General features: G+C 38.9%; 2 protein-coding genes across 4 annotated transcripts in view; one reads left to right on the top strand and one right to left on the bottom strand.

Annotated features, from left to right (window-relative positions):
* Positions 1–937: 937 nt before the first annotated feature.
* Positions 938–13,501, bottom strand: LOC135465742 (uncharacterized). 2 transcript variants are annotated; one of them, XM_064743069.1, is made up of 9 exons: positions 13,370–13,501; positions 8,838–11,541; positions 8,233–8,293; positions 6,981–7,133; positions 5,910–6,021; positions 5,467–5,598; positions 4,601–4,705; positions 3,894–4,073; positions 938–2,366 (listed from the first exon to the last, which is right to left on the bottom strand). In XM_064743069.1, the coding sequence occupies exons 2-9, from the start codon at positions 11,519–11,521 to the stop codon at positions 2,158–2,160; spliced, it is 3,636 nt and encodes a 1,211-aa protein (XP_064599139.1). In that variant the 5' UTR covers positions 11,522–11,541; positions 13,370–13,501; the 3' UTR covers positions 938–2,157. The 2 variants fall into 2 exon arrangements, with proteins under 2 accessions (XP_064599139.1, XP_064599138.1); XM_064743068.1 differs by having other exon boundaries at positions 13,378–13,501.
* Positions 13,502–13,778: 277 nt separating this feature from the next.
* The window catches only part of LOC135465404 (membrane-bound transcription factor site-1 protease-like), a 30,170-nt gene continuing 20,144 nt past the window's right edge, over positions 13,779–23,804 (top strand). For both annotated transcript variants that reach the window (XM_064742637.1, XM_064742638.1), the window contains exons 1-9: positions 13,779–13,913; positions 15,521–16,163; positions 16,635–16,786; positions 19,164–19,269; positions 19,997–20,109; positions 21,050–21,148; positions 21,366–21,414; positions 22,401–22,517; positions 22,837–22,946. In XM_064742637.1, coding sequence (XP_064598707.1) covers positions 15,965–16,163; positions 16,635–16,786; positions 19,164–19,269; positions 19,997–20,109; positions 21,050–21,148; positions 21,366–21,414; positions 22,401–22,517; positions 22,837–22,946 — 945 coding nt within the window. In that variant the 5' untranslated portion in view covers positions 13,779–13,913; positions 15,521–15,964. The remainder of the gene's footprint in view (positions 13,914–15,520; positions 16,164–16,634; positions 16,787–19,163; positions 19,270–19,996; positions 20,110–21,049; positions 21,149–21,365; positions 21,415–22,400; positions 22,518–22,836; positions 22,947–23,804) is intronic.

The raw sequence follows: 23,804 nt of genomic DNA, 5'->3' as shown, positions 1-23,804 counted from the left end.
AGACATCATAAAGCTATTGGTACTTTACAATTTTGCTTTTGCATTACATATACACATACAGTATATGGATAGATTAATGTATCCTGGCTGTGAATGAAGCAGTCTAGTGTAACCACTTTATATGAACATAAAAACCTGATAAAATGACATTCCTAGTACGTCAGCTATAAATAGGTGTAGACATATACACTTTGTACAAATTGTTATGGCGCATTCCCATAAGGTATAACGAGGATATATGTACAATATGTCATATAATATACACTTTATACAAACAGCTCTACAGGTTTGTGGATTTGTGCCCATTGAATAACAGCACCATTTGATAGCAGGGTTCAAATGCACTACAATGAGTTACTGCCACATGACTTAAGTTCTGCACTCGTCATACCATTTTTACATCACCATTTTCTATCCCACACTCCAGGAGCCACTTTCACAAAGCTTCATATGTCATATTTCTTGTAATTTTTTTTCGTTAAAGACGCTGTCTACGTTATAGTTCCGTAAGGCAACGTCATTCATGAGAATAGTTACAAAAAATTGATTTATGAAGTTTTGTGAAAAGGGCCCAGTAACCGTAAGACATGAATCTGTTAGAGCGACGTAAGAAACCATCAAGTACAGCAAGATTAATTAACTTCTTCACAGGAATATACTGCATAGTCAATGGTCGAAAACCGCTAATCAACAGAGCATGAAAAGAAAATGTCCACACGAACAAGATCAAAGATTAGACAGCAGTGTTTCTATCTCGCTTCGTATGAGTTTATTGCATAAATCTAAGACCAATAAAGACATTAGAGAAATATTTGTAAAACATATTTGAGCAGAAGATTATCCTTGAAAGATATCCATCAAAAAAAAAAAAAAAAAAAAAAAAAAAACATGGAAGCGAAAAAAAATTGCTGACAGTTTCACTCGTCAACATGCTTCTTCAAAATTTAAAGGCTTAAAATTTAAACGGCTTTATATCAATGCTCACAACCAAGAGGAAAAAATGCCTCCAATAATTAGAAGACTACGTAAACAGTTAGAAATATCATACATGTAGTAGGCTGCATAAAGAACCAAAACGTAGATACAGCTAGGATGGAATTTCTTTTCTTCTCTTTTCATCACTAATTTCATATGGGAGACCTGAATCCATTCAGCTTGAATTGACTGAAATAAATCATTTCATAATTTCTTAAAATGGTTTATTTCTTCATGTATGCAGCCAGATGTACTTTGTGTTTCCGACAGTCAAAACATTGGATGCCTAAGAGTCAGGGACGTTCTCGTTGAAGGGCCATGGTCAAGCCTGGAAATAAGCAGCAGGGCAAGTATGATGTCCAGCACAAATCTGCCTTGAAAATAACATTACTTTATTACTGGTAGCTGAATGATGTGCCATTATGTAGTGCACCAACATTAAAATTATTTCCAGGTTAGGCCATGGTACTCTCGTCGTTTCTCATAATGGTTCCAGTAAACCGTCTCACTCAATATGCCATTTAGCTGTTACGACACGACGACATTGCCTTTCTACGGCCCAATCATGGCGATATATGTTCAGGTACTAGATACCAGAATTTCAATGTGAATGCCAGAATTTGTATGTGGATGCCAAAATTTCAATGTGGATACCAGAATTTGGAAGTGGATGCCAAAATTGGTATGTGGATGACAAAATTTTAATGTGGATGCCAGAATTTCTATGTTTTTGTACTTTGTAACATCCTGTACCACTGGCATATCTATGGTAAATGCCCTAAAATTTTTCCTTAAACATGTATTTTAAGACGCAATAAATGTCATAAAACACTACCTTCCGTATGAATGTAATCATACCCTCCAAACAAACGGTCAACAGAAATTTGGTAAAATGTGGGCTCAGTGATAGATGAAATTTTAAAATCATTTACTGTAATTCAGATAGCTAAAACAAACATTTTTAGAAAAAAACTAGTGTTGAATATACCAACCCATGTGAAATTTGACAGAGTTTACTCCTATGCCCTATTAAAAGCATTGACATGATTTTGTAAAGGGAGGTCACTCTGTTATCATAACTCAAGATCCCTGCATTACCATCCAAGGTGCATCACAACTAAATCAATGACCCATGGTTCAGTTACGCTACATAGTGCTTAGTTAGGAACCCTTGGGTATGGCTTAGGGTGCAGATGTTCCCAAGGAGGTGGTGGGTGGAGTAGCTATGGGCAGGTTGGGTACGGTGGTGAGTTCCCCTAGGCTGGGCGAGTCCTCTGGCAGGTAGAGGGTGATCCCAGACAGGTAGATAGCCGGGATGGACACATGAGAGGTCACCTGAGCTCTGTAACCAGGTATCTTTGTCTCCTCTCGTAATACATTCACTACCTGACCTGTTAAAATACAACAATAACATGGTCAGATAGACAGAAACATAACCAAATCTACAAGTCAGGACAAACAGCAACACATGGAAGAGAAAGGCTTGTCCTATGCTCCAATTTCATTTATGGGAAAAATTGCTCATGCAGTGAAATTGAAGTTTTGAAGACTTGGTCTTCATCGCACTTGATCACTGAGGGCCTACAGTTACATGTAACAAAGCCTTAATCAATGCATCCATTATTGTTATACACCTTGAATTCTCTTATTACTTTTCAATGATATTAACTACTTTAAGGGCAATTTAAGTGGACAAAATCGTATTCTCTTAACCAGTACCAGTATGTGTTGGAAATCAAGAATATTTTTTCCCTCATCCGACGGCTGAACTAAACTTGAATGCCTGGAGTAAAGCACTATTCTTTGCAAGGTAACTATCAAACCTCCTGACTTTGCAAGGTAACTGTGAAACCTCCTGACTTTGCCAGGTAATGCTCAAACTTCCTGACTCTGCCAGGTAATTGTCAAACCTCCTGACTTTGCCAGGTAATGGTCAAACTTCCTGACTCTGCCAGGAAATTGTCAAACTTCCTCACTCTGCCAGGTAATTGTCAAACTTCCTGACTCTGCCAGGTAATTGTCAAACCTGCTGACTCTGCCAGGTAATTGTCAAACCTCCTGACTTTGCCAGGTAATGGTCAAACTTCCTGACTCTGCCAGGAAATTGTCAAAGTTCCTGACTCTGCCAGGTAATTGTCAAACCTTCTGACTCTGGCACGTAATTGTAAACCTCTTGACTTTGCCAGGTAATTCTCACACCTCTTGACTTTGCCAGGTAATGGTCAAACCTCCTGACTCTGCCAGGTAATTGTCAACTTCCTGACTTTGCCAGGTAATTGTCAAACCTCCTGACTTTGCCAGGTAATCCTGACTCTGCCAGGAAATTGTCAAACTTCCTGACTCTGCCAGGTAATTGTCAAACCGTCTGACTTTAGCAGGTAATTGTAAAACCTCTTGACTTTGCCAGGTAATTCTCACACCTCATGACTTTGCCAGGTTATGGTCAAACTTCCTGACTCTGCCAGGTAATTGTCAAACCTTCTGACTTTGGCAGGTAATTGTCAAACCTCCTGACTTTAGCAGGTAATTGTAAAACCTCTTGACTTTGCCAGGTAATTCTCACACCTCTTGACTGCCAGGTAATGGTCAAACCTCCTGACTTTGGCAGATAATTGTCAAACCTCTTGACTTTGGCAGGTAACTGTCAAACCTCCTGACTTTGGCAGGTAATTGTCAAGCCTCCTGACTCTGCCACGTAATTGTCAAACCGCCTGACTTTGCCAGATAATTGTTAAACCTCCTGACTTAAAGCCACAGCCAAACCAGCAAGAGATGACAATGTCACTATATCATAAAACCAAAACTAAACATGATCTAATAAGAGCAAAACAGGCTCGTAATACGGGTATGTGCAAAGCTTCACTTTCAATTTAGTCATGCGAGTAAATATTCATATTTCTTTTAGAGGCAAAACTTACCTAGCACATTCATGGTCTGCCATCGCGAGTCTGGCTGCTGTAGGAACTTGTACAGCTGGCAGTGGTCGTTATAGCGACTGACGATGTCCTGCCTCTGTACCAACAGCACTGACTCACTGAACAACTGCTCCAAGATTACCTCTTCAGGGAGAATCTCCAGAGGGTTCGTCAAGTGCACACCTGAAAACCACAAACAATGCTAAGCTCAGAAAATATGAAGTGTTGAAGTTATTTACTTACTTACTAAATTGTTGTTTAACGCCAGACTCAAGAATTTTTACTTCAAACAAAGACAACAATAATGTAACCTTAGTTATTTTGGAAGATTTTTGCGTGTAAACAGAAATAAACAGCCACAGCCATCTTTTTTCTTCAGAAATGCTTATCCACCAAAGTAAAATCAACTTTAAATCTGGAATTCTTATGAGGCTGGAAAACCTGAAACATGATGTTGCATAACGCATACCCAAAGCACGTATGGCTAAAAGGTAAAACTAGGTTCATGTGATGTCTTGAAACAGCTGCACTTTTCTCTTACAGAACTAACTTGTGACTGGTTGATTAAAATTGTTAAGCTGGCAACATTTTGCTTTTTCAATGAGCATGTTACAGCTCGCTTTTGAGCTGCAACGTCTCTCCCTCTAACATAATGCTGCAGCTGAGCTGGATGAGCTTTCTCACTGGACGCCAATGCCTTCGTGACTCACCTTTAGAACTGACTCCATAAACCATCTGATGATGCCAAGCATCAGGAATGCCAGAACTTCCCCGCACACTCTTCTGTAAATTTAATGTTGCAATAGGGACAGCGCCTGGAAGACAAACTTAAATTTTACAGCATTCAATCACGTACTAGTTCAATTTGATGTCACTTTCACATTTTTTCATGTGGAATTCAAAACCGATCAAATACTGAAGTTCCTGAAACATACTGGTACTTTACTATCTGAAAGCTTTTAAATCCTGTCTGAAATGCAAACTTTCTTCAACTTTCAACTTCTACAGGCCTCCCCTGTTATGATAAAGGCTTTGGAAGGTTTTGTTGAGAAATAATTGTACTAATATTTCCGTAATATAATTATTTGCATTTGTTCTATACAATGTATGTATTATATGCAAGTTTTTTTTTGTTTGTTTGTTTAACATGAACGCTTTGTGAGCTGCAAGATAAATGAGCAAGGATAAATTATCGTAACGTCAAGCCTAAGAGTTCTGAAAAAATGAAGGACTGTATAGACTTGTGCAGATTATTTCTGGTCAAAAATTAGCTGGAATTAAAAGAAGTGACAGTAAAAGCACCCCCCCCCCCCCCCCACCCAAAATGGAGCAATCTAACACAATCACCGCTAGACACTAAATAATTCTAAAATAGAACAAAAATCACACTGAAAATTCCCCTTTTATTTTGTCCAATCTGAATGTTTTAATAATCTGTTTTTCAAGGCTTTACAATCATGACATATTACTGAGACAATGCACACTTCCCTTAAATTAGAGGACTTCAAAGTTTTTCCACCTGTGAAACAATATTTTACACTGGTGTGGCCTTAACTGTTGTGTTCATGGTAAATACCTTTCTTTATCCAGTAAGCCAACCATTTCAGAAGTTCAACATCTCTTGGGGGATAGAATTGGAAAAAGCGACCAATCACTTCTCCTTTGGTAAGCTGAACCACACCCTCTATCAGAGCCTCTGCTGTTGTACCTGTAAACAAATAATAACACAAGAATCTCAGAAACATAGTCTTCACCTGAACCTCTGTGTGACTCCATAAATACAACCGATATTCTTCAGTTGAGTAAGTGATATTGTTTTGAAACTTTGTGTTAACGTCAACTACACTGCATACTGACTATATGCAAGACACAAAAACACAACTACCACTTGACAGAAACTGTGTTATCTTTATATATCTAGACATCAAGCATAACAAACTCATACTCGTCTACATTTTAAACAAATAAAATCCCCCCCCCCCCAAAAAGGATCAGCTGATAAGAGACCCCACACTTTACCAGCAACTCCTCTAGAGAAGAGGTACTCTGGGATAGGAGCGGTCTCATCACGGGGGCGGGACAAAATCACCTTGGAAACCTCCTCCCTGTCCACATCGCGACCCAAGGCTTTCTGTAAATATACAGTTGCAAATTTGAAATGTTTCGGGAATCACTGAATCAAAAGGCAAAGGATGTGGCACACTATGAATAATGTCAATGCATGCACCTTTCAAAAATACTACATGTAGGAAAATGAACTAAATTTTTTGGAGCTTGAATGAAGTGTTCAATGTTTATTCAATGTTTACTGACCACCACAAACACACTTAAGTCATCGGAACTCAACAGCATATAGAAAACAGCCATGGGCCATGTTTCATCTGAACTCACCAACATATAGAAAACAGCCATGGCCAATGAACTCACCAGCATACACATGTAAAGAACATCCAAGAGCCATGTTTCATCTGAACTCACCACCATATACATGTACATGTAAAGACCAGCCAAGAGCCATGTTTCATCTGAACTCACCACCATATACATGTACATGTAAAGAACATCCAAGAGCCATGTTTCATCTGAACTCACCTGAATATACATGTAAAGAACAGCCAAGAACCATGTTTCATCTGAACTCACCACCTTATACATGTACATGTAAAGAACAGCCAAGAGCCATGTTTCATCTGAACTCACCACCACATACATGTACATGTAAAAAACAGCCAAGAGCCATGTTTCATCTGAACTCACCTGACTATACATGTAAAAGGCAGCCAAGGGCCATGTTTCATTTGAACTCACCAGCAAATGCATGCAAAGAACAGCCAAGAGTCATGTTTCATTTGAACTCACAAGCATAGTGAGAAAAGCCAAGGGCCATGTTTCGTTTGAACTCACAAGCATATACATGTAAAGAACAGTCATGGGCCATGTTTCATTTGAACTCACTATCATAGTGAGAACAGTCATGGGCAATGTTTCATTTGAGCTCACCAGCCTATACAGAACAGCCATGGGCCATGTTTCATTTGATCTCACCAGCATATTGAGAACAGTCATGGGTCAAGTTTCATTAGAACTCACCAGCATATTGAGAACAGCCATGGGCCCGCATGGGGCAGACAGCACTGGCTTCATCTGATGGAAGTATGCCTCGCACTCATTCCAGATCATGACACGGTCTAGGGGTTCCTTTCGTACCTTCTTAAGTTTGTCCTCGAACATGTACTCTTTTAGCTGGAAACAGATAAGATAATTCATTTATGTATGAAATTAGTGTTTAATTCTTCTTGACAGATGGCAGTGATGTCTATTGTTGGAGTTAACCAGAGCTCTCGGATGTAGACCTCTGCCAGGTATCAAGGGTATATTCCTTACAGAGACAATTTCTGACTAAAATTCAAGACTGACTCGCTCAGTTATTTGTATTGGAAGTTGAAATTAGGATATGGTGATCTTAAAATAACTTTTATGAGTTGATTTTCATTTTCAATTCTACAGGTTTTAAATTCATATGTTGAGTCTGGGATAACTGACTAAACCAGTCAGGGTCTTTACATATGCTGCTTTGTTACACATTGTTATAATAATGTAACGTAAGCCTTGGTAATGTTTGATGATCTCACATACACATCAAACCATAACCACTGAAGATTCACAGTAGCCTACAAATACATTGACATGAGCAAAGCAAATTCACAGAGCATCGGACCAATCAGCAATGAGGAATACTGTGTGCATGTAGTTGTGGTAACAAGGTGATAGCTGGTCTACATGTTTCTGTATTGACCAAACCTCTCGGGAAGGATGTGAATTTGAGAATTTTTTACTAGGCAACAGATATGAAGAAACATTGATAGCACTCTGATTGATCAGCAGACATTCATAAAGAAAAATCCTTGATCACATTATGTAACTTTTCAACCTTTTCATATGTTTGCAAGGTGCTTACTGAAGAATATTCTGAAGTCATTATTCTGTGTAAACTGAAAAAATTACACTCTTTGTGAAGCCAAGAAATTGGTCAATCCAACCAATGTAATTTTGTCTCCAAACTCAAATTAGAAATGTGCACTGAAAGTTGCTCTTTCATATGAGAAAAAGCCCAGGAAATATTTATTTATTTTATTATTTTATTTTATTGGTGTTTTACGCTGTACTCAAGAATATTTCACTTATATGACGGCGCCCAGCATTATGGTGGGAGGAAACCAGGCAGAGCCCGGGGGAAACTCACGACCATTCGCAGGTTACAGAGGAAATAGGGCATAACACATGCAATACAAGTGCACTATGCATCAACAGACTGTCCTGTTAAGTGCATTTCCATTCCTACCTCACATATTTCTTCATTCGTATCCTCCAATCCAGCTGGGTCTGTGGATGAACCTGGCAAACTGCAAAAGAAATTTCACACTTCTGAAGACCATGGTTAGAATTTTTCATAAAGGTCATGGGTTTTTCATACTTGGCATGCATGGAAGATCGAAATACACGATAAGGGAATTTTGCATTACAGGACTTGTCACCATTCCAAATGGGAGCATAGTTGGTGACACATGTAGATAATGCTCGTGGTTGTCAACTTTTTTAAACAGAGACGCAAAATACAAGTATATCTAGGTTGATTTCCTTAAGTACTGGATAATATTCAGTCACATGTTTATATGGCACATAATGTGCAGGGAAAAAATAGAGGTAAGTTTGTGAACAAAACTGAGCAGTGCACATGTTGGTCAATGCTAAAATAAAAAGGACAGAAAGGAAAAATATGTACACATACATTTTAACTTCTGACCATGAACCTTTTTAATGGACATAAATTGTAGGTTGAAGAATCTACATGTAAGCATAGCCAGGTTATTAATGGCAAAGAGTGACACACCACCAGTTTTATGCATTTCTCCACATGTATCAAACCATATAATACTGTATACATACCAGACAAGAGGGAGCCTGTGTGTAGAAGCTGAAGATGACTCCTCACCCCCAGGGCATGTTGTGTGTTCCTCACCCACGATGTTGTTAGTATGAGTCTCTGGGGTGAGGCCTCTAATGGGGACAGGCACTACAGCGCTCCTGTTGTCTCTACATCCTATCTGTCGGCTCCGCGAGCCCCCGTCTCGCCTGTGACTTTTGGCTTTGGGTTTCGCTCTGTGAGTCTCATCATATGTAAGCACACAGGCTTCATCTCCATCCTCCTTATTATCCTCGTACCTATGGAAACAGGGGCTGCTGTGCACCTGCAAGTTCAGGCTGTGCGAGTCTGTGGCTGCTGCACTAGGGGAGACTTGGTTCGCTGAGTGGCCATTTGACTGCAAAGGGGAAGAGCCACTTAGATCATTGGGACAGCAGCAATTGCCGCTGGCATGAGCGCCAGAGATGAAGCATGCACCCAACTCTTCCTCCAGGGCCTCGTGGAATCCCTCCTCACTAGAATTTCTCCGTAAAGTGCCACTGGAAGCATCACAGCCTCCTCCATTAACACCTATACCATCCCTGTGCCCGATTCTGTCCAGGTCAGAGTTTGTGACCATTAAATCAAAGCCCATCATATCAACCTCAGGAGAAACAAGCAGCGATGAATCAGAAAATGCCAGGTTACTAATCTCGCTGTCGCTGCTGCTCTGTTTGGCAATGGAGGAGGAGTCAGAGCGACCTCGAGGACGCTGACACTGCCTGTGCGCAGAAACGTCGGACAACAGATCTGTGGGCTTTCTCTCCAAACTGCCACCCATCCACCGCCCAAAACAGTTTCGTGTGTCTCTTCTGAACAAGCCGGGAATTAGCGATGGGTTGTGGTTTGGGGCATAGCTGAAGAAAACCCCATCTCTGCCTAAATCCGCTTCCTGCGGATGATGACACCAGTCTGTGATGTCGTCATCTACAAAGGCTGATTTATCCTCGTATTTATCATTATCCCAGCATTCTATGTTTACACTGCTGTTACCCACTTTGTTTAGATCTTGACAAGACAATATGTTATCCTCATCATTGGAAGATGTTGATGCGCGAGAACCACCAGGACTGGACAACCTGTCCACATGCTGTGGTATGTCAGCCTCAATGAAATCACCTATGTCGTCGTTGTTATCACAACCCGCTGAACAGGCTCCAGCAAACAGCACTTTCTCCAGCTCTTTGTTTTTCTCACAGTATTTAATAGAAGCAGAGGGTGACACAGATGTCGCTAGGAAATTATACGAAGAGTTACAAACTTCAATATCACAGAAACTCTCTGTATTATTACAAGTCCTTGATTCTAGACACTGCGATCTATCCAAGTCCTCAACACTATCATCACATACCCCACATGCACCATAGTTTTCAGGTGGGTCTCCATTTTCTCCAAGCGGCGATCGTTCTTCTAAGAACACACCATCGTCGTAGAAATCTAGCATTTCACTGGATTCCGAGGAATTGTTTCTGGGCACACATGAGCTTGTATTTACACACTCATCATGCTTGTTAGCATGTATGTTACAGTCTTCAGGGCAATTTTCAAGGCCTGAACCTGGACCCTTCGCACAAAAAACCTTACACTCCCTTTCATTGTTATTGCACAGTTCGTTCCCTTTAACCTCTTGTGTATGGAGAAACACGGGAAGGATTCCTCTACACTTGACCTCTTCACAAACTGATCCCATATTAGTTTTAGCACTATCAGCAGCTTGTACTTCCTGGTTGTTTTGTAAGGAAGTTATCCTATCTACACTAACAGAGCTGGACACAATGCCCTTTTTCTTGTGACTGGACTCGGATCCACGATCCCTTACCCTGTGACTTGACTCAGAATTTGGCCAACTTTTCCGAGAGTTACTGGATGAGCCGTTCACTAGTTTCACATCTCTGCTCCCAAAAGTCAAACCATTTGGCAATTTACATTTGTCTATCGACTTCAAATATTTTTCATGCTTGCGTCCATTTTTATTAAAATGTTCTGAATTCACCGTACGAGTGGCCATATTGTTAGAGCATAATGCTGACGGCACGTAGAAGCAACTGTTTCCAATTCTAATTTCTGTCAGAGCTGCATGGGAATTGTGGGACGCAGACATTGTGTTATCTGCTAAAGCCAAATCTGGAGACTGATGTGACGCACAGCTGAGCAAACTCCTACGATGTTGTTTACCAGGTTTTACTACAGAATTCTTGGAGTGTAACCCATTGGTAAGGGGAATTATCTGCACAGCCTGTATGCTTTCACTACTGGATGACTCAAAGCCCTCCACATTTTCAATCTGTGCCTCACATGAGGGAGTCTCATTCTCTGGGTAGGTACCAAGCTCTTTGGGTGGGGAGGGTACAGGGCTGTCTTGACCATCTATCCATTCCATACTGTCGGCAATAGGACAATAGAAATCAGCCACATTGGGATTTCTTCTCACAACTCTACCTGAACTGCAGCCCATTGCTGAACTTGCGTTGACACCTCTCAATGCTGGATTTTTAGCAGCACTATTCGACTCTGAATTATGTTCTTCAAGCATTGGCTTTGAGGTTACCCCTTCACAAGAGCCTCCATTCTCTCTTTCGACGAATACTGTCCTCCGGTAGTGGGCTGTCATACGGGCGTTGCCCGAACAGCGGTCTGTCTCCCTGCAACGCCCACCGAGGCCTTCCATAACCCATTGACAAGCACAACCTGTATGAAAAACAATTTTAATACATGTACATCAACTTCATTTTATGAATTTTTTTTCAATATATGATAATACTTCCTATGTACCTCAAAATGTTGCATTCATTGTGCAGACTCAAATAGCACACATGTAACTATCCACCTCAATGAAAGTTCTCTCACAGTGGTACTGTAGCACTGTGTTCATGATTGAGCTGAATGTGAAATGACATTCAGTTTCCCACTTCCTGTAATTCTGTTTTAATTTACAGCTTATCTACCCGCTTAGTGGCACTCTGCTGATACCACATGCAAATATTGTCTTACGGCATTGCTTTTTGACGCTTGACTTTAATAAGGTGCTTCATACATGTAGTTCATTATCAACAGAATTGCTCTAGGAAATATTTCGGACCAGTGTCAGAGAACAGTAAAGTGGGAAGTTAAGATTTTAACAGGGCATAAATCTGGCTGTACTGTACTTCAAGACTTTATAGAATACGTAAAAAAAATGAATGTTTTTAAGGTTAAACATACTCCTGTTAGGCGTCATAGGCTACTGTCCCCAGATCTCCCCATGAAGAGTCAGGATATTTGAAACAGACACTTGACTTGTCTGCAGCAGTCGTTTGCTGATGACAACATGGAAGATAACATGGTAAAGTATAGGCAACATTTGTATTTTAGACAGGCATAAATTTTAGTCGAAAAAACATGAGATCTCGCAGCTGGGTGCCGGTTTTCACAAGACGGCCTATGCTTTAACCTACTGGCAGATCTTAACACATTAAATATCCATTTCATTCAAATTCAGCATTGGAAATCACATCCCCATTCATAGTAACTTGGAAAAACAAGTGGAGGAACTGAAAATGCCAGGTAGAAAGGTTATTTCTGAAATGTGTCCATTTTAATGGTCATGGAAAGCAGCTGCTGTCCCAAACTTGAAAGACCACTAGCTGTGAGTGAGTGCTAATTTTACAGTGGCTGCCCCAATGTGGTGAGTGTAGTTAGGTAATTTGCAGCCTGGAAGGCGAAGGTGATGTATACAGTAATAAACAACACTGGGCAATGAACCGACAACTATGTCTGATAATATCTGGAAATCATAGTATGGCGGACATCAGAATATTCTGTACAGCATACCACTACAAAAATTGTAAACGTCAACAACGCATAGAAATGTTGCAAAATCTCGCATTACACTGGAGCTGGGTGCTAATTTTTAGCCTATGCTTTAACCTAAAGGCGGCATGTTTACTACATGAAATGTGAATGTGGCTTACTGTTGAACTTCTGTGAAAATGAAAGCGAGTTTTGTATTACCTTACATGTTATTTACACAATCTTTTCACTGTCATGTCTGCATAAGTAAATTTGGTAGGCAAGTGCCCAGTTGTCAGCGATCTGGAATACTAAAATAGGGTTGAAGTTGAGTTTGATGGCTTAACACGCGAAGAAAGTGGAAGTTAAAATCTGTGCTATATTACTTGTTCTCTGGATCATGATGTTACGAATGTCAGGATTTTAAAATAACACTCTAGATAGACTACATGCAATTCATTAAGTGCCGACTGTCACTGTGTCACTAGTCTGGATAACGGAAGAGGTCACCTTTCACAGCCATACAGAAATTTCAGTTAACACAAGCTTATAACAGTATAACATACCCGATGCTATTGGCATAAAAAAAACATGACCAACAATGATTTTCACATTATCTTTACATTTTACCTGTCGTAAAACCAGATAAATCCTGTCACCCTGACAAAAATTACAACAACAACGTTTTGTCGCTTCTCAATAAACACACGACAATCTCGGCAGATGATTACATAATCCTGAGAAATACCTCCTTACTTAAGGTTCCAAACTTTCCGTGCACCGTATTATTAACATCCAAATATCGGTTGTTTGCATGTTAGGAACATCAAAAACCTCGATTAGCAAAGAACTACAGCGACAAAGTCTTTTTTCTAAAAACAGTATCCCTTCTGAAACTTATCCCATACTGCACTATTGAAGATGGCGCTGAACATCTTCACTTGTACAAATTTTACCTGTAGGATAAAACATTAAAGGATAACGAAAATGTCTCATAGTAAACCAGGATGTTTAATTCCTGTTCACAACATACACAGGTATTGTTTTAAATATACACCTTATGTTAACAGAATCTGTATATTGGGAAAAGTAACCGTGGATCAATGCTGATCCCGGGTAAAAAAATTGCGGACACGTAATGTTTTGGAAATCGATGGCAAACCAGAAAATGGCGTGTAAAAATTTTTGGACTCGGCTAGACCGATCATAATTTTACAGTCAGTGTGGCAGAACAAACTGCAGTGGGAGGAAACTTGATACAAAATCAGGGCCACTTTTTTCCCTCCAAACACGTAAGTATAGATATATATATATATACGATCTTACATGATGATTTATCTCGAGTGTCGTCTCCAACTGCAAACAACTGTCGAAAATGAACAGTTCGCGAAACTGGGTAAAGTATGAGGGCAATTCAACTTTCATCTGATTTGATGTGCTGTCAACATGATAATATACACACGGACTCATGAGATTTCAAGATTTGCATACAACTGAACTAGTCTTTAAACTATGGGTAATTACTGTCTGGATTTAAATGAGAGAAAAAAATCAACCAACAAACAGGACAGTCACTGAACATTCGGCAAAACAAGGGTATTGGGTATACATGAATATTTGATTGATCGCCACAAAAAATGCTACATGTATATCTGCAACAGGGAAATAGTTGGTATTGAATCCTAGCTTTGTCAAATAACGTTTAAACGAATTCATTTTAATCTTTGAAGCGCAGCTTTTGTTTTTTTTGTTTTCCCTAAGTAATCAGTTGAAAGTCACATCATACCTGAGTCACATGGAACCATTGTCATCTCATACCATATGTTTATGCTGCTCGCATATGTATAGGCCTACAGCCAGGATATGTAGAGCCATGACATCATTGTCTGTCAATTGTTCAATTTCAAGAAGCCTGTATGGTAAACTTTTTATTCAAACTGAGTGGCAGATTTTGACATTCTAACTGTAAATTCTGTAGTGTGTCAATAAGAAGTTGATGGTGATCAGGGTTTGAACACGGCCTTGAAAACATCGAAATGTCTGGAATTTGAAAGTACATGTAACATTACCAGGCTTTGAAAAGTGTGGGAAATCAAGGTGTTCTGTAGTTGGGTCTGGAAAAACCTAGAAATACAGTCTAGAGAACCCACCTGATCTAGTGGTTATAGTAGTTTGATATACTCTTGCCGACAATTTGTTTTACAACATCATTGAAGCTGCTTACATGAAAGACTTAAAATTGAATTAAATAGTGCCATTTTACACTGCTTCAAGCTTGTGTAGGTGTAGAATATTTGTCCCAAGATGAATGGAAAATGTGAATTTTGAGATTCTAAACGCCTTGAAATGTGAGGTTGTTAAGGTGTATAAACCCTGTGTTTGGTAGAGGTTGTCTTACATACAGATTATTTTCAGTGATCAATTTCCTTGGAATCAATGTCACATATGCTATGTCTATCGAGATTCCTTCTGCGTGGCATTATTACTCGCACATGATAAAGTTTGTTACTTAACTTATCTGTGGCATACCGGTTATTGGGCTAGTGTAGCTCATTAACGTCTATTCTTGACATCAGGAGCGTCTCACCAAAGCTATAGCTCATGTCCAGCTCATGTTAGCTTTCCTCTCCGCTTGTACATGGGAAGTTCTGCCAGTAACATGTGGATAGTGGTGAATTTCCCCCAGGATCTGCAGGGTTTTTTTCCCACCATAATGCTGGTTGCCAGTGTATACCTGAAATATTCTTGAGTACGGTAAAAACAGCAGTCAAATACAAAAATAAATGAATACAGGTACAAGTTCATCAATCACTGGTGGTTTACTCTAAGAAGTAATTATATATTTGCATTTCGTTGGTTTAATCGTTCAGTTATTGTTTATCTTGTTAATTTATTGCAGATGAGTTGTTGTTGAGATTGCCAGAGGAAAGTATCTTCAGTGTTCCTTGCCAAGCCTGGCTGACCCAGAATGTCTGAAAACACTACTGAGGATGACAGTGACTGGGATAAGAACCACCAGCCTAACATCTATGGAAAGTTGTTAAAAATTCCATAAAATGGCGTTATTAACAGATTTTAAAAAGAGGACTTGTTGTTCCCACTGGCATAAGAGACAGCCTGACCGATCATTGTGTAAAATTTTAATGTGAATTGTTCTGTAAATGTTTTCTGTCTGTGAAGTTAGATAATAATTCATTTGCAGCCTCTATGTGGGATTACACTATGAAAGAAGTGACTTATCTGTGGTACATGTATTCAGTATAGGAGCTTCACGGAACTTCACTGCAGAGGATTCCTTTAGTTATTTTTTGGTTGTCTATACTGATGCTATAGATTCTTTAAGATGGCCATTACACTGACAGTCTCCACACCGCTGAAGGTTGTGATTTTCATGGCGTTCTTTGTGATGACCATACCTGTGATTAGACCAAGTCAGCCTTATCCAGAGGTACCTCGAGTTAATATACGCTGTAATGAGACACAGTTCAGGCCGGGGTCAGAGCAGCTTAGGATGGAGTTTAGCAGCTCTGTTGTAGAAAATGGTAAGTGTGCATTCTCTAATGCTTATGAGATACAGGAATAATAAACAAGTCTCTGAATGCACAGAAGATACAAACGTCTTTTTCACTGAAATTTTTGAAAGTGTATGTTCAGTATTTCACAGGAGTTTGGCCTGTAAAAATGCACTTTCCGAAGCACTTTAATACGATGAGACTTTTGATACCAACACCTGAGTTTTTCTGATAAATGTAAGAAATCAATTCTGAGTGGGTAAATAAGGCTGAAAAATCAGTCAGAATCAAGCAAAATGTGTCTTTTGGAAAAGATGAAAACAACACGTGTAACAACACGTTATAATATGTTAAAATGAGTGATAAATGGTGATGTGAAGCTGGTGACAGGTGTTCTGCAAGGGAAGTAATTGTTTGTTTGAAATATTTCAGTCATTTAGGCTTTCAAAGAATATGTTTTTGTAATACCTTTATTTTTGGATTTTTTTTTTTTTTTTTCAGAATACATTGTGACTTTCAAGGGCTACTACACCTCTCAAGCCAGACGCCGTTTTCTGACGGCAGCTCTCACAGACTCTGGAGTGATATCCTGGGCAATTGTGCCCCGCAGTAACCCTGCCCATGACTACCCTAGTGACTTTGAACTGATTAAGGTAAATTCGAAATTGGGCCATCATGTTTGTTGGGTGTTAATTTTATTAAAATTCCAGAACCCAAAAATGAAATGAATTCCCTTATGGATCTGCAATATTTCTGACAGGGTCATGTTGGTTCCAGTGACGAATTTTTTTAAGGATGGCTCAGTGTACATAAGGGAACTATAGCAATTGGTAGCTTAGCAAATAGTAACTTGTTTTGTTGGGGATAGTGGGGCTATTCATTGATACCGTGAAATTTGTGAAAACGGGATCCTTGATACATGGAATCCTGTCAACGCTGGCTGCTATATGCGGTCCACCTTTTCGTCCATTCCAGCCTACAATCCAACCAACTTCGATATTCATGAGCCTGTGAACACTGAACAACGGTTATGTTTATTTTTCTCGTTATGTGTAAGCAATGCTAATCACGCGTACGAAAAGCGATATGGCACTGCAGGTTGTCTGTGTGTCTGTGTGTCCCTGCAGCATGTGTTCATTTGTGGCTGTCCTGCTGCTATTAGATCTTTTAATCCAACCAACACTAATCCCACAAGCTGTGGATTAAAACGGCTGACTCACAGTATTCCTGCTGATAAGGGTTTTGTACTAGATGTGTAAAATTTTTTACTAACTATGATCATGTTTAATTGTTCAATTCTCTTTGACAAAGATGGCCGTATTCTGGTGAAAACCCATAGGCAGGGTAGTGTTGCTGTCTGTATGAAGTAATGATTTTAATACATCCAATGTACATTATATCCATGTACTTGAGCTTGGAAATACTTGCACATTTGAAATTAAGTTATACCATCGGTATTTTTTTTTTTTAACTTTTGGTTTGTTTGCTCTGCTTCATTGTAAAGAAGACGCTCCGTTAAACTGACCACCTGTCAAAACTGATATTTTTATCTGTCCCACGCATGGTCAATTTTCATAAGTTTCACTGCATATGTATTTATAATTTGCTTCCTTCATGGGGTGAACTATAATGTTTCAGAGTGAGAGTCAAGTTTGAATGTTGACATAAAATAAACTGATACATAAATGTATATAATGCTGTCTTACTGAAATGTCTTTCTGGAATGTCTCACAGCTGACATGACAGTCCATCAAAGCATAATACTATTCTGACACTATGTCAACTACTTATACAGTTAGTACTCAGCTCATTTCTGTTTGCTTTGAACAATGCACCAGGCGAAGATGTTCTGTTTAATTAGAGTCTTATAGGAGAAGAAAATGAAGGGAAGGAAAGAAATGATGGCAAAATTCAGATGGATGATCATGAAAACTTATTTGCAAATAGTCGTTAATATTTTTTTCGATGTTTTTATTGAGGAGAAAAGTGTGTTTGAAAAAAATTTGTATTGTGGGTATTTGGGACCACCTCTTGGTATATATCATCTTTGCGTAGTACTGTTGTATGTAAGGATGTGATGCATGTCTAGTTAATTTATTTGAATGTAAATTTATATCCAAACATATGCATTTAATTTTAATTATGATAATATTTATGAATATATGAAAAATATTAATATGTTCAAAATCCAGGCTGAACACATTTGGTAGCTGAAAAGACAAAATTCTAGTACAAATGTATTTATTAAACATGTTTTACTTTGTTATTTATAACATTATTACACAAAGACAATACATACCAAAAGTTCGTCCCAGATACTCACCATACAAATATTACTTCCAAGTGTCTTTTTCCTTTTAAGGAAATATCAAAAAATATATTGAAGACAACTTTTACAACTAACTTTTCTCACTTTTTTATGTATTTACTTCCTTTAAGCCTTAAAGCAGGTGTCTTGCTGAGAGCTGACATCTCGGCTAAGGCTGTGTGTTCATGGTAGAAGCATGTTAAAGTCTAGGATGAGTAAAATGTAAAGCAGAAGAGTAGAATAAGCCTGTTAATTAGTGTTTCACTTTAAGACGTTTGCAAGAGCCCCAAGCTCCAACACACACAAAGTGACTATTGTTCTGCCAGATTGATGATGTTACAACAATGGAGTGTATATTATGAAGCTTGTCGGGATAGGATTTTTATAAATGTAGTTTTATTTTTATAAACATGTAGTTGGCCTATGGCAAGTTATTCAGCTGCGGCAGTGTATCACTGGGAGTATTGAAGCTGTGAATAACAATACATGTACATGCTTCCTCTATGTCCATATGTGAGAAGGCCTGGCAGCAGCCTAGGGATGGTTGTTGGTCACTCCCAGGCTCAGCCCGGATTCCTCCCACCATAATGCTGGCTGCCGTCGTATAAGTCAAATATTCTGGAGTATGGCATTTAACACCAAAACAGTCAAAAAAATAAATAAATAAATAAATACATGTACTGTTACTGTTCACTCATCATGTTATTATATCCATTTTTCAGCTGAGCGATAGGGATCGGTATGGATTTGATGCATTAAGCTCACACCCTGTGGTCAAAGGCGTCACACCTCATAAAAGGGTCACTCGCTCTCTGAAGTTGGTCAGAGGTATGGGTCTTCATACACAGTGTTGAAACATTGTTTTTTGTCAATCCAATCTGCAATGCTGTCTAGACTCACCCATATTCATGTGGATATACATGAATTCTTCTGGGGGCCTCTGTGGCTCAGTTGGTTAGCGTGCTAGCACAGCATAATGACCCAGGAGTCTCTCACCAATGCGGTCGCTGTGAGTTCAAGTCCAGCTCATGCTGGCTTCCTCTCCGGTCATAAGTGGGAAGGTCTTGCAGCAACCTGTGGATGGTCGTGGGTTTCAACAAGGCCTATGCCCAGTTTCCTCCCACCATAATGCTGGCTGCCATCATATAAGTGAAATATTCTTGAGTACAGCGTAAAACACCAATCAAATAAATAATTGAATCCTTCTGCATTACTTGTAAAGCATCATTAAATAATGTATATTTTGTACGTAAAATCTAACTTTTCATTGAAATGTAACACTTACCAGTATTTCGTGGAAAAAATTGTAAGTTTGTGTGGCACATGTAAATGTAAATCAGATGTCATAATTCTCAAGAGAATTGATGAATGTATACATATATATATTTTGAGTATAAATAATTCAATATTATGTTTGTGTTAAAGATGTACTTTCAAGTTTCTTCATATACATGTAGATGCATGTGTAGTTTCCATACATCCTTTTAATACGTTTTCTTTTGGCTTGGACATATTTGTTACACTGTTTAATTTTTTGTTGTTTTCCTTTCAAAAGAAGAGACAAGTTTTGACCAAGCTACTGAGAAAGCTGAGAAGTCTGAACCATGTAGTAAAGGTGCTAAGCATGCCTGTGAAACATCCAAGACTAGCAGCAGGAAAACACAACAGGTATTAACTGCCACAGACAGAAAACCTTAGTGTCTCCATTCTTTCAAGGTTTGCTGGACACTGGTTGTGTAACTATATCTTGATGTTTACACTGGTTTTCTTGACTGGGCTTTATCATTATTTAATTCAGTGGCAACTTCTGCTTTTATAATAATAAAAAAAACAGTTACTTAAATTATGGCTTCCACTAAATGTTTTACGTTGAAAAGAAAATAAATTGTAGAACAGTTGACATGGTTGGTCTATGAATGATGTGTTCCTTTATTTACGGGACATTGATTTAATAGGCAGTGACATTTTGTAGTTACCGGTCATTTTTACCTCTGTTAAAGTTTGCTTCCAAGAAGAGGTTGGCATTACATAAAGAAAAGAAAATTTGACGTAGAATTACTCTTTTTAAAGAACTGTATTTTCCACACTGTTTTTGTCCTGTTTGGAAGTTATTTCAGACTTATTTATTTACGTTGACTGGTGTTTTATGCCATAAAGAATATTCCACTTATACTGTGGTGGTCAGCATTGTGGTTGGCACAACCCACGGAAACTCATGACCATCTGCAGGTTGCTTGCAGACCTTCCCACGTATGACCAGAGAGAAGCCAGCATGAGCTGGACTTGAACTCACAGCGACCGGACTGGTGAGCGGCTCCTGGGTCATCATACTGCAATAACATGCTAACCACTTGGACAGGGAGGCCACCTAAATCTTAATAAATATGAACATGGTCATTATTCAGTGTATATGTAGAAGTGTTCTTTTTTGTTTTTGTTTTTTTCTTTGCTGAGCTGATCAGCTAAGCTAGCTCTACATAACCAGGATAACACTGGAAAACCCAACACTGACGTTTTGATAGAGGGTAATATTTATATGTAAAAGATTATACATATAGTATACTGTCAATGTTTGTTAAAGTTTTCTTTGTCATTGTTTTAACGTTAGGATCAGAAAGGTGTCAAAGATGGAGAGGCAAGTGATAAATCATGGAAGGAACCTGGGCGTCACAGGAATCGTAACCTACTAAGAGCTGTCCCCAGACAGGTAAACTCACTCTGAATCACCTGTGATTTTTGCCACAGAACAAATGTACATGCACAAGACCTCACTGCCTAACTGAGCCCATGAAACTGACAAATATAGGGGAAAACTTGATGAATTCTGTTCTGATGCTTTTTGCAGATATGGAATAAATTTTGAGATTAACAGAACGTTTTCAGTTCAAAGGATGTATTTTTTTACAAGTTTGTTTCTGTTTCAGATTGTGAACGCTCTACAAGCTGAGATACTGTGGAATATGGGATTTACAGGTATGGGAAAATTTATATAAATGAATGTGTCATGACAGATATTAATTTTATTAACTTTTTTTTATGAAATCACTTAATAAATTAATTTAAACAGTAGTGACTTCTTGACTCTGGAGAGAATTTCATCAGAGATATATTTACTCAGTAATATAGTATAATGTGAGAATGAAGGTTACAAGACATCCAAGTTGGCACTAAAATAGAAATTATAAAATTTGTTATGAATGATACAGTATGATGTTCCTCACTTTCCTGATTGCAAGTGTTCTTCATTCAACTTCACTCTCGCAAGGATGTGGCTCAAAATCTGCCAATGTGGTTTTAAACCCTATATGGTTCATTCGTTCAACTTCAGTATGCAGACAGTTATAATTGTCATTATAATCTGTTTGTAATTAGCCACCCAAGATCAATTCACTACATTCACTGCTCATGTGTTCTGCATGCTTGTGCCTGACCATGACCCAGGTACTTCTCACCAATGTGATTCTTGTGAATTGAAGTCCAACTCATGCTGACGTCCTCTGGAATTGTATGTGGGAAGGTCTCCCAGCAACCAGTGTTGGGTTTCCTCTGGGCTCTGCCCAGTTTCCACCTACGATAATGCTGGGGCCATCATATAAGTGAAATATTCCTGAGTACGCTGTGAAACACCAATCAAATAATTAAGTCAATCAGCCTCTTTATACAGTTGTATCAATGAAACTACCTTGAGATACCTAAATTCCTCAACCTTTTTGTATATGAAAGAGCAACTTTCAATGCAATTTATAAACATTTTTAATTTGATTTTGGAGACAAAACTACATTTTTGGGATTGGCCACTTTCAGGGCTTCGCAAAGAGTATAATTTTATCAGTCAATACAGAATAATACCTTCATAATATGCTTGAATAAACACCACGTAAATATATGAAAAGGTTGAAGAATTATAGTAACATGGTACCAGCAATCGGGTAAATAATCAATTTTTTTATGCTAATCAGGTGCTGGTGTCAAAGTGGCCATATTTGACACAGGTCTGTCAGAAGATCATTCGCATTTCAAAAAAGGCCAAATCAAGGATCGCACCAACTGGACGAATGAAAAGACCCTTGATGATGGTGAGATAAACTGTAAACGTACAAATAATATTCTGGTGCTGTATTGTCTGATTGTAACTTAATATGGAACATTACGTAACATTGTTTCTTGTAACTTTTGTCCTATCATGTACAGTGTATGTGTTTCGGAGTCATGTTCCATAAATCCTTATACAAGCATGTATAATTTGTGTACAAAAATTATTTCGCACGTTAGTAATTGTACCCAAAAGCTTTTAATTTGTTTTCTCTTTTTCTTGTACTTGTAGGAATTTTGAACTTGAGTGTAGTTTGAGAAATATAAGTTGTAATGTGATTGACACTGATGTTTGTGTTTCAGGGTTGGGACACGGTACCTTCGTAGCAGGTGTCATTGCTAGTCACAGAGAATGTCTAGGATTTGCACCTAATGCAGAGATTTACGTCTTCAGAGTTTTTACCAATAACCAGGTGAGTGTGGCTTGAGATCCAGGTATAATAGTATTCGACATTCAGTATACTGTCAGGCTGAACCAATGGAACAGTCAGGTAACTAGATTGATCAATCAAAGAATCTATCTGTCAAACGACGCATCTGTCTTTTATGTCACAAGGGACTGAAATTTGAATTGAAAAGATCTACTGTATTCATTTTGTAGCTGTTTAATGCCCTACTGAGGAAAATGTCAAAAATGAACCAGCAGCCATGGTTATTGGTGGTGGAAATGGCTCAGACTGACTGAGGCCTAGGAAAGTCTGACTTAAAACTGCAGCTTACAGTAATTCTTCCAAAGTTTCTTATGGAATTTTAGGCTTTACCACAGGGGGTGAGGGTGGGGGGTGGTATCCCCATGAGCGTTGGGTGAGTGAAATGGGGGAATGGATAGCCCTTTTCAGGGCTAACTCAAAATCAAAGGCTCACCTCCACATGTGGGAACTTGACACTTGATTCGGGCCGAGATGTGGACAACTGGGGGGCCAGGGTTTTAATGACAATCAACTACTTCCCATAACTTAACAGATCGTGCAGCCCTTTACAGTGGAAACACCCAATAAATGGTCAATCTTAAGCAATTTTCAACGAACTGCTGAGGCCTGTAAATGTGTGAATACGCTGCCAAACCTGAATTGGTCCTCAGGGGCTCAGTTGTGTGAAAACTTTCAGCCAACAACATGCCAGGGCACAGTATATTTGGATTTAGTTTTTACTGGCTTAACTGCGGCTGTAAGTCGGGAGCTAGTTACATCTATGGTGGGTTCGTGTCACAACATTGATGGCCATGACAGAAATATTTCAGAGTATGGGGTATAAGAATATATTCAGACAAA

The sequence above is a fragment of the Liolophura sinensis genome, chromosome 5 (assembly GCF_032854445.1).
Source record: "Liolophura sinensis isolate JHLJ2023 chromosome 5, CUHK_Ljap_v2, whole genome shotgun sequence".
In the NCBI taxonomy this organism is placed as follows: Eukaryota; Metazoa; Mollusca; class Polyplacophora; order Chitonida; family Chitonidae; genus Liolophura; species Liolophura sinensis.
Note: the sequence above shows the minus strand (reverse complement) of the source record. Positions and strands in the feature narration are given on the sequence as shown.